The 14,134-nt window shown below is 43.2% G+C and overlaps 1 protein-coding gene across 2 annotated transcripts in view; it reads left to right on the forward strand.

Moving 5' to 3' along the window:
* The window catches only part of DDX42 (DEAD-box helicase 42), a 52,312-nt gene that overhangs the window by 21,173 nt on the left and 17,005 nt on the right, over positions 1–14,134 (forward strand). For both annotated transcript variants that reach the window (XM_082603276.1, XM_082603275.1), the window contains exons 4-6: positions 11,056–11,117; positions 12,419–12,455; positions 13,300–13,449. In XM_082603276.1, the coding sequence (XP_082459402.1) occupies positions 11,056–11,117; positions 12,419–12,455; positions 13,300–13,449 (249 nt within the window). The remainder of the gene's footprint in view (positions 1–11,055; positions 11,118–12,418; positions 12,456–13,299; positions 13,450–14,134) is intronic.

The following is a 14,134-nucleotide window of genomic DNA, read 5'->3' on the forward strand; positions in this document are numbered from 1 at the left end:
ATCAATTTTGTTTTTCTTCTTCAACCAGCTTTTAGTTTTATTGATCTTTGCTACTGTTTCCTTCATTTCTTCTTCATTTATTTCTGATCTGATCTTTATGATTTCTTTCCTTCTGATAACTTTAGGTTTTTTTGGTTCTTTTTTGTCTAATTGCTTTAGATGTAACATTAGGTTGTTTATTTGAGACTTTTTTTGTTTCTTGAGGTAGGATTGTATTGCTCTAAACTTCCCTCTTAGAACTGCTTTTGCTGCATCCCATAGGTTTTGGGTCATTGTGTTTTCATTATCATTTGTTTCTAGGTATTTTTTGATTTCCTCTTTGATTTCTTCAGTGATCTCTTTGTTATTTAGTAGTGTATTGTTTAGCCTCTGTGTGTTTGTATTTTTTTACAGTTTTTTTTCCTGTAATTGATATCTAGTCTCATAGCGTTGTGGTCGGAAAAGATACTTGATACGATTTCAGTTTTCTTAAATTTACCAAGGCTTGATATGTGACCCAAGATATCATCTATCCTGGAGAATGTTCCATGAGCAGTTGAGAAGTATATTCTGTTGTTTTTGGATGGAATGTCCTATAAATGTCAGTTAAGTCCATCTTGTTTAATGTGTCATTTAAAGCTTGTGTTTCCTTATTTATTTTCATTTAGGACGATCTGTCCATTGTTGAAAGTGGGGTATTAAAGTCCCCTACTATTATTGTGTTACTGACAATTTCCCCTTTTATGGCTGTTTGCATTTGCCTTATTTATTGAGGTGCTCCTATGTTGGGTGCACAAATATTTACAATTGTTATATCTTCTTTTTGGATTGATCCCTTGATGTTATGTAGTGTCCGTCTTTGTCTCTTGTAATAGTTTTTATTTTAAAGTCTATTTTGTCTGAATTGAGAATTGCTCCTCCAGCTGTCTTTTGATTTCCATTTGCGTGGCATATCTTTTTCCATCCCCTCACTTTCAGTCTGTATGTGCCCCTAGGTCTGAAGTGGGTCTCTTGTAGACAGTATATATATATGGGTCTTATTCCTGTATCCATTCAGCCAGTCTATGTCTTTTGTTTGGAGCATTTAATCCGTTTACATTTAAGGTAGTTATCGACAGGTATGTTCCTATTACCATTTTCTTAGTTGTTTTGGGTATGTTGTTGTAGGTCTTTTCCTTCTCTTGTGTTTCCTGCCTAGAGAAGTTCATTTAGCTTTTGTTGTAAAGCTGGTTTAGTGGTGCTGAATTCTCTTAGCTTTTGCTTGTCTGTAAAGGTTTTAATTTCTCTGTCGAATCTGAATGAGATCCTTGCCAGGTAGAGTAATCTTGGTTGTAGGTTTTTCCCTTTCATCACTTTAAATATATTTATTTTTATCTTTGGCTGCGTTGGGTCTTTGTTGCTGCTCACGGGCTTTCTCTATTTGCAGCGAACAGGGGCTACTCTCCATTGTGGTGCGTGGGCTTCTCATTGCGGTGGCTTCTCTTGCTGCGGAGCATGGGCTCTAGAGCGCAGGCTCAGTAGTTGTCTTTCACGGGCTTAGTTGCTCCGCAGCATGTGGGATCTTCCCAGACCAGGGCTTGAACCCGGGTCCCCTGCATTGGCAGGCGGATTCTTCACCACTGTGCCACCAGGGAAGCCCTTTTTCATCACTTTAAATATTTCCTGCCACTCCCTTCTGACTTGCAGAGTTTCTGCTGAAAGGTCACCTGTTAACCCTATGGGGATTCCCTTGTATGTTATTTGTTGCTTTTCCCTTGCTGTTTTTAATGTTTTTTCTTTGTATTTAATTTTTGATAGTTTGGTTAATATGTGTCTTGGCATGTTTCTCCTTGGATTTATCCTATATGGGACTCTGCGCTTCCTGGATTTGACTCTTTCCTTTCCCGTATTAGGGAAGTTTTCACTATAATCTCTTCAAATATTTTCTCAGTCCTTTTCTTTTTCTCTCCTTCTTCTGGGACCCCTATAATTCAAATGTTGGTGAGTTTAGTGTTGTCCCAGAGGTCTCTGAGACATAGACTGTCCTCAATTCTTTTTGTTCTTTTTTCTTTATTCTGCTCTGTGATACTTACTTCCACTGTTTTATCCTCCAGGTCACTTATCTGTTTTTCTGCCTCAGTTATTCTGCTATTGATTCCTTGTAGAGAATTTTTAATTTCATTTATTGTGTTGTTCATCATTGTTTGTTTGCTCTTTAGTTCTTCTAGGTCCTTGTATTTTCTCCATTCTGTTTACAAGATTTTGGATCATCTTTACTATCATTACTCTGAATTCTTTTTCAGGTAGCCTGCCTATTTATTTTCTCTTCATTTGTTCTGGTGGGTTTTTACCTTGCTCCTTCATCTGCTGTGTGTTTCTCTGTCTTCTCATTTTGCTTAACTTAATGTGATTGGGGTCTCCTTTTCGCAGGCTGCAGGTTTGTAGTTCCTGTTGTTTTTGGTGTCTGCCCCCAGTGGGTAAGGTTGGTTCAGTGGGTTGTGTAGGCTTCCTGGTGGAGGGGACTGGTGCCTGTGTTCTGGTGGATGAGACTGGATCTTGTCTTTCTGGTGAGCAGGACCACATCTGGTGGTGTGTTTTGGGGTGTCTGTGAACTTACTATGATTTTAGGCAGCCTCTCTGCTAATGGGTGGGGTTGTGTTCCCATCTTGCTAGTTGTTTGGCATGGGGTGTCCAGCACTGGAGCTTGCTGGTCGTTGAGTGAAGCTGGGTGTTGGTGTTGAGCTGGAGATCTCTGGGAGAGCTCTCGCTGATTGATATTACGTGGGGCCGGGAGGCCTCCTGTGGACCAGTGTCCTGAACTCGGCTGTCCCATCTCAGAGGCTCAGGCCTGACACCCGGCCGGAGCACCAAGACCCCGTCAGCCACACAGCTCAGAAGAAAAGGGGGATAAAAAAGAAAGATAAATAAATAAAAAAGATAATGTAAAGTTATGAAAATAAAAAATATTAATAAAATTAAAAGTAATAAAAAAGAGAGCAACCAAACCAATAAACAAGTCCACCAATTATAATAATCGCTAAAAACTATACTAAGATAAATATAAAAATCAGAAAGTGGTCAGTTGCATACAACAAACCCCAAGTCTACAGTTGCTCCCAAAGTCCACCGCCTCAATTTTGGGATGATTCGTTGTCTTTTCAGGTACTCCACAGATGCAGGGTATCTCAAGTTGATTTTGGGGATTTAATCTGCTGCTCCTGAGGCTGCACGGAGAAATTTCCTTCTCTCCTTTGTTCTCACAGCTCCTGGGGTTCAGCTGTGGATTTGGTCCTGCTTCTGCATGTAGGGTGCTCTCTGGCATCTGTTCTTTGCCCAGACAGGAGGGGGTTAAAGGAGCAGCTGATCAGGGGGCTCTGGCTCACTCAGGCCGGGGGGAGGGAGGGGTACAGATGCGGGGCGAGCCTGCGGCAGCAGAGGCCAGCATGACATTGCAGCAGCCTGAGGCGCGCCGTGTGTTCTCCCAGGGAAGTTGTCCCTGGATCATGGGACCCTGGCAGTGATGGGCTGCACAGGCTCCTGGGAGGGGAGGTGTGGATAGTGACTTGTGCGGGCACACAGGCTTCTTGGTGGCGGCAGTAACAGCCTTAGCGTCTCATGCCCGTCTCTGGGGTCCATGCTGATAGCCGCAGCTCATGCCAGTCTCTGGTGTCCATGCTGATAGCCGCGGCTCATGCCTGTCTCTGGGGTCCATGCTGATAGCCGCGGCTCATGCCCGTCTCTGGAGCTCATTTAGGCGGTGCTCTGAATCCTCTCTTCCCGCACACCCAGAAACAATAGTCTCTTGACTCTTAGGCAGGTCCAGACTTTTTCTCGGACTCCCTCCCGGTTAGCTGTGGCACGCTAGCCCCCTTCAGGCTGTGTTTACGCAGCCAACCCCAGTCCTCTCCCTGGGATCTGATGCCCCCACCTGCCCCGGCGGGTGAGCAGACAAGCCTCTCAGGCTTGTGAATGCTGGTCGGCACCGATCCTCTGTGCAGGAATCTCTCCGCTTTGCCCTCTGCACCCCTGTTGCTGTGCTCTCCTCCGTGGCTCCGAAGCTTCCCCCCGTCACCCCCACCCCATCTCCACCAGTGCAGGGGCTTCCTAGTGTGTGGGAACTTTTCCTCCTTCACAGCTTCCTCCCGGAGGTGCAAGTCCTGTCCCTATTCTTTTGCCTCTGTTTTTTCTTTTTTCTTTTGCCCTACCCAGGTGCGTGGGGAGTTTCTTGTTTCGGGGGAAGTCTGAGGTCTTCTGCCAGCATTCAGTAGGTGTTCTGTAGGAGTTGTTCCACATGTAGATGTATTTTTGATGTATTTATGGGGAGGAAGGTGATCTTCACTTCTTACTCCTCTGCCATCTTGAAGGTCCTCCTCTTTCCTATAGAGTCTTACTTTTCTATTAGGGAAGACCTTTCAATATTTCCTTTAGTATAGGTTTAGTATTGCTGTATTCTTATAGTTTTTGCTTGTCTGAGAAATTCTTTATCCCTCCTTCTATTCTAAATGATAACTTTGCTGGGTAGTGTCTTAGTTTGCAGATTTTTCCCTTTCAGGATTTTGAATGTAGCTTGCCTCTCCCTTCTGGCCTGAAACACTTCTGTAGAGAAATCAGCTGATAGCCTTATTGGGGTTCCCTTGTAATTAACTTTGTTTTTCTCTTGCTGCCTTTAGAATTCTCTCTTTAACTTTTGCCATTTTAATTATAACACATCTTGGTGTAGGTCTGTTTGGGTTTATCTTCTTTGCCACCGCCTGTGCTTTCTGTATCTGGATATGTTTCCTTCTTAAGGTTTGGGAATTTTTCAGCCATAATTTCTTCAAATAAATTTTCATTCCCCTTTTCTCTTTCTTCTCTTTCTAGGATCGCTGTTATGCATAGATTGGCACTCTGTATTATCCCACAGGTCTCTTATAGTTCCTTCATTGTTTTCCGTGGGGGTTTCTGTCTGCTCTTCTTACTGGGTGATTTCCATTATTCTATCTTCCAGAGCACTTATGTGTTCTTCTGCATTATTCATTCTGCTGTTCATAGCCTTTAGTTCAGCTTTCATCTCTTCTAATGAATTCTCTAATTTTTCTCGTCTCCTCCTTACAGTTTTTAGTTCCTTTTTATAGTAACCTGCATTTCTGTCGACAGCCTTTCTTGGTTCCTTCAGTATTTTCCTTATCTCCTTTTTGAACTTGGTGTCTATGGACTGAAGAGGTCTGCTGCATTGTCTGTGCTCTCAGGGGAATTCTCTCGATCTTTTATAGTAACCTGCATTTCTGTCGACAGCCTTTCTTGGTTCCTTCCGTATTCTCATTATCTCCTTTTTGAACTTGGTGTCTATGGACTGAAGAGGTCTGCTGCATTGTCTGTGCTCTCAGGGGAATTCTCTCGATCTTTTATAGTAACCTGCATTTCTGTCAACAGCCTTTCTTGGTTCCTTCCGTATTCTCATTATCTCCTTTTTGAACTTGGTGTCCATGGACTGAAGAGGTCTGCTGCATTGTCTGTGCTCTCAGGGGAGTTCTCTCCATCTCTCAGTTGGGAGTAGTTCCTCTGCTTGTTCACTGTAGTCGTATTGCTTTTGCTGTATGAGTTTAGGAGAAACAATTATTTACTGTTGTCTTGGAGGGCTGTTTTTATGTGGTATCGTCCCTGTGTAGCCTGTGTGGGTTTAATCATTTTGGGTGCGAGGGCTGTTTTCAGTATGGATGTCTGCCACCTCTTTCCTCAGTGTATGCCGGCCGTTACCCCCTTGATAGGAGGTGTGACTGGTGGTGTGACCAGAGCCTGCACTGGATATTGAGTGAGGCCTCCTCTTTGCTCTCTGGTTGTCACTGTCCTGTCGGGCAGGGTCTGCTCCCTAGCTGTTGGAGTGGAAGCCCCCAGATCTGTTTCTGAGCCGCATTTCTGATCTGCAGCGTGAGGTAGGTGTGATTGGAGGGCTCCCGCTGGGAGCGGAGCCACTGGGTATTCCTCCGCTGGAGCTGTTCATCTGTGAGTACCCTCTGCCGTGTCACCTTTCACCCACTGTGCGGGCTCACAGAGCACAGTGTTGTTGGTGTGGCCCCCGGCCCCACCTCGACCGTGGGTACACGAGCAGCAGGCCCTGGCACCTCCCCGGCGGTGCTTTTGCACGGCCAGCAGCGCAGATCCGCCGAAGTCGGTCCCAGGACTGCGGTCGGTGTGCGCCTGGGCCTGCCGTGCGAGCGGTGGAGGCAGCGCAGACCCTGGCCGGGCCCAGCCCCCACATATACTGGTCCACAAAGCCCACAGCTGCTAAAGCCAGACGCATCCCAGCCGCGGGAGCACCTGTGGTCCGTTTGGTTGTTCCACAGGCACTGGATTTACAAAGTTGGCAGCAGAGGTCTACATCCGTGGTTCACACAGCTGCTGGGAGAGATTTCAGCTCTGCTCGCGAGTCGCACAGCCCCTGGGGCTCAGCTGTGGTTTCAACCACACCTCTGCATGTGGGCACCCCACTGGCGTTGCTCCTGGGGATGCCGAGGTGGCCGGGGCACACAAGCCTGTCCAGGCGGGAGGGGGCTAGGGTGGCAGCTGTGGCTCGCAAGCCTGCCCAGGCAATGGCCAGTGCCTGGGGAAGGAGGCCGCAGTGGCAGCCCCACCCCTCCCTTTGCCACTTAACATTGGTGCTTTGGTTCTGTGGCGGCCCAGGCTGCTTCTGAAAACGCTACTACTGCTGCGCTCCCCGCTCCGGCCCCTTCAGGCTGTCTCCATGAAGCCAGCAGCAGTCCTCCCCCCACCCCATCTGTTCTCTAAACCCCGCATTCCAGCACCCTCCCCCCACCCCCATACCAGCAGACGAGCTTCTCATGCTGAGGCTCCCAGGGCGGTGGCACAGACCTACCATGTAGGTCTCTCTCTGTTCTGCCTGCCACAAACTGGTTGTTGTGCTCTCCTCTGAGCCTCTGAAGCTCCTTTTCTGCCCCAGCTAATCTCCCTGCTGGGGATGGGACTTCCCAGAGTATGGGAACTTCTGTTCTTCAGCTCCTTCCCAAGGGTGTGGGTCCCGTACCACTTCCTTTTTTTTTTTTTATTTTTATTTTTTTAACTTTTCATTTATTTATTTATTTATAAAATTAATTTTATTTATTTGGGCTGTGTTGGGTCTTCGTTGCTGCACGCAGGCTTTCTCTAGTTGCGGTGAGCAGGGGCTACTCCTTGTGGTGGTGCGCAGGCTTCCCATTGTGGTGGCTTCTTCTGATACAGAGCATGGGCTCTAGGGCACATGGGCTTCAGTAGTTGTGGCACGTGGGCTCAGTAGTTGTGGCTCACAGGCTTAGTTGCTCCGCGGCATGTGGCATCTTCCCGGACTAGGGATCAAACACATGTCCCTTGCGTTGTCAGGCAGATTCTTAACCACTGCACCACCAAGGAAGTCCCTGTAGATGTATTCTTGGTATATTTGTGGGAAGAGGTGAGTTCCATGTCCTGCTATTCCACCACTCTGATTCTTCCCTCTCTTTTCTTTTTTTTTTAACATGTTTATTGAAGTATAATTGCTTTATAATGGTGTGTTAGTTTCTGCTGTATACCAAAGTGAATCAGCTATACATATACATATATATCCGTATACCCTCCCTCTTGCGTCTCTCTCCCACTCTCCATATCCAACCCCTCTAGGTGGACACAAAGCACCGAGCTGATCTCTCTGTGCTATGTGCCTGCTTCCCACTAGCTATCTATTTTACGTTTGGTAGTGTATATATGTCCATGCCACTCTCTCACTTCGTCCCAGTTTACCCTTCCCCCTCCCCATGTCCTCAAGTCCATTCTCTACATCTGCGTCTTTATTCCTGTCCTGCCCCTAGGTTCTTCATAACCTTTTTTTTTTTTAAGATTCCATATATATGTGTTAGCATACAGTGTTTGTTTTTCTCTTTCTGACGTACTTCACTCTGTATGACAGACTCTAGGTCCATCCACCTCACTACAAATAACTCAATTTCGTTTCTTTTTATGGCTGAGTAATATTCCATTGTATATATGTGCCACATCTTTTCCCTCTCTTATTTTCTTTCTAGCAAATGATCAAGCATGTTCATGACTTGCTTCATTTAATCCTCAGAATAACAAAGGAGAATAGGCAGAAAAACTATATATAAATATAATTTTTTAACTAATAAGAACACTGAACCCTAAGATGATTCAGATTCCTTCTCCAAATCACATTGGTACTGTGTGGCAGAGCTGGGACTCAAATCTAATTTTTCTTGCTTAGTGGTCCTGAGAACTAGCTCTTGTCCAGTACATACTGCTGCCTTCCTCTTGTCATTTGCCAGGTTCTGTCAGTCTTTACAGTATCTCTTGCATCTGTTTCTTTCTATGTCCCCTATAGTCATCTTACCTTATACCTTCGTTAACTCTTGCCTGATCTAAATTCTCTCCCTGCTTTAGGCTCCCTGCTCTCCCGTGGATGTGGTGTTTACAGCTACAGAGTGATTTCCTGTCACGCGACTCCTCTTGCTCAAAAACTGTCACTCATTGCTTATGAAGTGAAGTCCTTCTAGATTCCTCAGTTACTTGTTACCTAAAGTCTTCAGCCAGAATTCTTCTCTCCTCTAAGGAAGTAGGGGAAAAAAACAATCCAATATGGATGTGTTTTTGTTTGGCCTAAACATTGCTTTTTTAAAATATGAGCCAACATTTTTAAGATCAGGAGATTTTGTTGAAAAGATCAGACTCTTGAAAAGTGGAAAGTCTGGCAAGACTAGGCCTGCATTCTTGTGTGGCAAAAAATAGGCTCTTGTTGAGGAAATAGCTGCCTGCTTTAGACAAGGCAGCCTTTTTCTACTTCACCCATCAGTCCCTATTGTCTTCTTGACACTGAGGCCATCGTTTAGAACCATTTACCATCACACTTGTGCTGTAATTTTCTTATAGTGGAGAAATATTTTTCTCGAGCTTGGGTCTCTTATCAAATATTAGAAAATAAGACTCAGAGCTATGTGTTACAAGAAAAATTAGGGCATGCTTCTTTAGAATATTCCTACTTACTAAAGTGTAAGCAAAGCATGTCTGTGTCAAAAGAATAGAACTCTTCTTATCCTGGCTTACTTCATTCATTGTCACACTGGTACCCATTGAGTATTTTGAGTTTCCCACCTTTTAGAACATCTTGAATTACTTTCCGAAGAATATATACATAAAAGGTAGCAGAGCCAGGATTCAACTCCAAAGCCCATATTCTTTTTGCTGTATCATTCAGTATCTGAGTTCTTATAGCTTTGTGTATTTCTGCCATAATGCTTAACCAAAACTACTCAGAACATACATGTGCTTTGCAACATGGTAGCAATTTAGTAAATAGAGTATGTTAAATGATTCTTTCTAGAACTAAAGGCAATAAATAAATGGTTTGTCATGTTTGAGATGTCTTATACGTGTCTCTTTTTTCCCCCATCTGTTTGAGATATGGACATTTTCCAAAGGGCTATGTTTGTCATTTCTTCAGATCCCTAGTGATGAATTAGAATAAAAATCAACTTTTGATTTTCTATGTTTAAATTTAGATTTAATGTTTGGTAATGCAAGCTGGCATAGCCCTTTTTGAGTAGGAGTATCCAAGAATGGCCCAAATTCTCTTGCTTGGAATTTCAAGTAGTTGAAGCTGTTTGGAGGTTAGATCTTTCTGATATAGTATCATTCTTCTGGGTATTTTTTTTGGTATAGTATCCAAAGAGGTTTTGCTGATTTTAGGACAGAGAGATTGGATATTATCTGATCTTGGGGAGAGTGTTGTTGCCAAGGTATTGCATTAATCCCTGATCTCAGGTGTAAACTTTTCTAGTGTTTGAACTAGATGAAGATTAATTTTTAGCTAGTGTTTCAAAAAAGATTTAGGCTAAAAAATATGTTCTTTAAGTGTTTGTGGCCCTTTTCTTATGTTACATTGCATAGTCATCTTCACTTCACCCATAGCCTTTACTATATCTTATGTGTGGCTCAGTCCCTTGAAAAATAGTGTTTATGTGTAATATTTCTTTTTAAAATAATTCTTTATCAGGAACTTTTGATTAGATAGAACATCTGACTATGCCAGGTTATATATAGTGGCATTTTTTTACATCAAAGGAGTCAGAAAAACTCATGTTGCTTTGTAACAAGAAACAATTATGCAGAATCTGTTTTACCCTTGGGGAAAATTACTTAATTCTTCTGACCTTGATTTTCACATGTATAAAACAAAGAATTAATTTAGATCAATAATTATCAGTTTGCTGTGTATAAGAATTGCCTATGCCTCCCTGGTGGCGCAGTGGTTGAGAGTCCGCCTGCCGATGCAGGGGATACGGGTTCGTGCCCCGGTCTGGGAGGATCCCATATGCCGCGGAGCGGCTGGGCCCGTGAGCCATGGCCGCTGGGCCTGCGCGTCCGGAGCCTGTGCTCCGCAACGGGAGAGGCCACAACAGTGAGAGGCCCGCATACCGCAAAAAGAAAAAAAAAAAAAAGAATTGCCTATGGAAAGTGGAAAAACTACATGCATTTAAGTCCAACCCAAAGGGTTCTGATGTAGTAGGTGTATTTAGATTAACGTTTTTCAACCTCAGGATTATTGACATTTAGGGCTGGATAATTCTCTGTTTTGTGGGCTGTCCTGTGCATTGTAGGATGTTTAGCAGTATCTATGGGCTTTACTCACTAGATGTTAGTAACAATCCCCCACCCCAAGTTACGACAAGCAGAAATGTCTCCTGACATTGCCAGATGTCCATGGGGGACAAAATTACCCCAGGCTGAGAGCCACCTTCCCAGAGCCAGATCTAGAAGTCTGCACTTTTTACCAGCCCCATTGGTAATTATATCATTAACTCTTAAAAGTGATCAGTCAAGAATTTTTGCTAATTTTTCCATGCGTGGTATATTTGCAGATAAAAATTGAGCAATCCATGTACAGTTAAGTTTTTAGAACATTTGGGTATTTCTCTTTAAAAAATAATTGTCAAACAATTTGATTGCATCGAAATGCAGTTGTTGAAATGCAAAGCTAAAACTGTGGTGGTGCTTGTCTGAATCTAAAAATTCTTTATAAAGAAATTTCCCTTTCAGTGTTTTTAGTTGGTGATTCCTTGCGGCCTTTTGTTTCATTAGGATCAAGCAGCTAGAGACATGAAGAGGCTTGAAGAAAAGGACAAGGAAAGAAAAAACGTAAAGTAAGTTGTTTTCTTCTCCCTCAAAAAAGTTACATAAAAATTGCTACAGTATTGCAGAGCCTATACCCCCAGAGTTTATAGAGAAAAATTAAAATACACAAATGACTTAAAGTTATTCCTGTATCTTGAATAATATTTCTTATAGTAATTAAAAAGCATTCTTTTTAGTATTCAACTATAAATAGTTTTTAGTAAACACAAGAATGAGTTACAGAGAGAATCGAGAGAGCATCATTACTAAAGTTTGGGTTCATTTTTCAGTCTTTCCCATAACTGATATAAAATAGGCTTATGCCTATGTGATTGATTTTAAGAAGTAATGGTGATTGTATACGAAAAACTATGTATATTCTTAATAAATAATAAAACCTAGTTTATTTAAGGGGTGACATGCTTTAGCCACTAGTCAGAACTTGAAATACTTTATTTTCTAGGAAAGAGAATTCTCCTCGTCCCCTTGCTGAATATACTCTTCTTAAGGCTTTTTTGCCAAGTACAGGGAGGCATGGTGGGACTTTTACCTCTACTTGGCAGTCAGTGCTCAGGCCCTCCCCAAGGTTCCTGTGCCACATGGAGGTTCCGCCCTCTCCTTGGCGCTTACTATGTGCTGCCTCCTCTTCCACCTTCCCTTCACTGGCGGTGCTGCTTGCCTTAGGGAGAGCAAGTGCTCTAGGTTAGGCAGAAAGTCTGATGAAAAAGAGATGCTTATGGGAACTAAGCAACCATACTGTCCACAGCTCCTGAGAGATGCCAGTGGCGATGGTCCACTTCTCCGTGTGAACTGTTCGGGAGTTTTAGTCCCAGATTTTAAAAAGAGTTGATGTAGTTTTTCTCTCTGTCCCCAAGGATTTTGGCTGAACGCAGTTACTCTAGGGCTCGAAACTAGGGCACATTAAGAAAGTTGTGACAGTCTTTTTAGTATGTACCAAATGCAGGGTTTTTTTTTTAATATAAAATGCTTTATATTAAACACTGTACTGTGTTTGTTGTATGGGGTTGACAAGGCTAGGGTCCTTGGGTATCTCTCTTCAAAAGTTTTTACTCCCTATGTTCTTGTTAGTATTTGATGTTTCTAGGGGTACCATATCATCCCATTCAAAAGAAATGCAAACTGTGGCTTATAGAGTGAAACCAGACGTATATGATGGATGGATAGTTTACGGTGCGCTTATTGCTGCTTTGTTATTGTTAGTGTTGAGAGTTCCTGTGCTGTATGGAATTCAACACTAATGTGCTATAAGTATGGAGCTGGGTATGTGGAACATTTGCAGGGAAGTTTGTTTCTCCGCTTGTTTTTCCAGGGGTATTCGAGATGACATTGAAGAGGAAGATGACCAAGTGAGTTCCTATGCAGTATTTCTTTTACTTTTACCCCACAAAGTCTGTACTGGGGACAAGCTAGAGCTTGCCTTCACTGAAATGGCCATTCCTGACGTTCAGCAGGGAATGTCATTTGACTTGCTGCTTTTCTGCGTGTGTGACCAGTTGGTAATATAAAGATTCATGTGACTTTCCCCCCTGTTGAAGATGGAACTTTTGATCCACTATGATATCAAAAGCAAATGTGAGCTTTATTCAGCTTGACTTTTTTAATCCAAAGTTAATGTTTGTTCTGATAAATCAAAGAGTAGAGTAGAGTGGGATCTACGGAGGGACTCGAGCAACATCTAACCTCTACCTGTTTCTAAGAGTTCTGTTCGTGATTCTTGTGTTTCAAGATGGAACATTAATTAAATGACTGTCCTTTAGTTTTTTTTTTCGTTAGTGTTTTTTTTTCCCCTTTCAGTTGTGGGATGGTGAGAAGGGAACCAGAGTGAGCCTTTCCCAGATTTGTGACCCTTCTAATCAGTGTCACCTTCCAAACTTGGATTGGTAAAGCCACAGCATGTGTTCCACAGCTCTGGGCAGGGTAGGTAGACACCCCACCCGAGGAAGGCTGTGGAACAGACAGATACAGAAGTCTTCCTTTAAGCAAAGCTAAAGCATTTGATGGTGTAACCGTCTCGTTCATTCCTCTGTTTGTCCCTCTGAATACTGCTCTTGTTAAAGGAATCATTGCCAGTAAGAGTCTTGGTAGGTATTTAAACTGTGCAGTTATCTGTACACTGTATGCGCTAATTACAGGAGCAGAAATGTTCTCGTTTATACTTGGGTCTGATTATGTTCTTGTGCTTTCCTGCAGGAAGCTTATTTTCGGTACATGGCAGAGAATCCAACTGCTGGTGTGGTTCAAGAGGAGGAGGAGGATAATTTGGAATATGATAGTGATGGAAATCCAATTGCACCTTCCAAAAAAATCATTGATCCTCTTCCTCCCATTGATCATTCAGAGGTATGGTGTTTCTTGCTGAATTTGACTCCTCTGTCAAGCTGATACAGATTTCTTTAGCTTTAATATTTAGGTTTTCCCAGTATCCTGATTCGTACTCCTTATTATGTCATGAGACTATTTCCTTGGGGTCTTGTCATCTTTACCAAATGGTTGAGTCAGAAGGTGACTGAGTGGTTGAGACTTTGTAGCCTATACTATTGAAGGTACGGCTCAGTCACTTGCTCACATTCAGTTTTTTTCAAGCAGTTGTACTTGTTTTCTACACCATCACTTACCATCTTCATCTCACAGTGGGTCCGTGGGCCTACATTTGCTTTTTAAAAAATTTATTTATTTATTTATTATTTTTAAAATTTATTATTGTTTTTTAAATAAATTTATTTATTTTATTTATTTTTGGCTGTGTTGGGTCTTTGTTGCTGTGTGCGGGCTTTCTCTAGTTGTGGAGAGCGGGGGCTACTCTTTGTTGCAGAGCATGGGCTCTAGGCGCGTTGGGCTTCAGTAGTTGTGGCACACGGGCTCAGTAGTTGTGGCTCACGAGCTCTAGGGCACAGGCTCAGTAGTGTGGCACATGGGCTTAGTTACTCTGCGGCATGTGGGATCTTCCTGGACCAGGGCTCGAACCTGTGTCCCCTGCATTGGCAGGCGGATTCTCAACCACTGCACCACCAGGGAAGCCCCTGCA

The sequence above is a fragment of the Mesoplodon mirus genome (genome assembly GCF_964341445.2).
Source record: "Mesoplodon mirus genome assembly, chromosome: 18".
Classification (NCBI taxonomy): Eukaryota; Metazoa; Chordata; class Mammalia; order Artiodactyla; family Ziphiidae; genus Mesoplodon; species Mesoplodon mirus.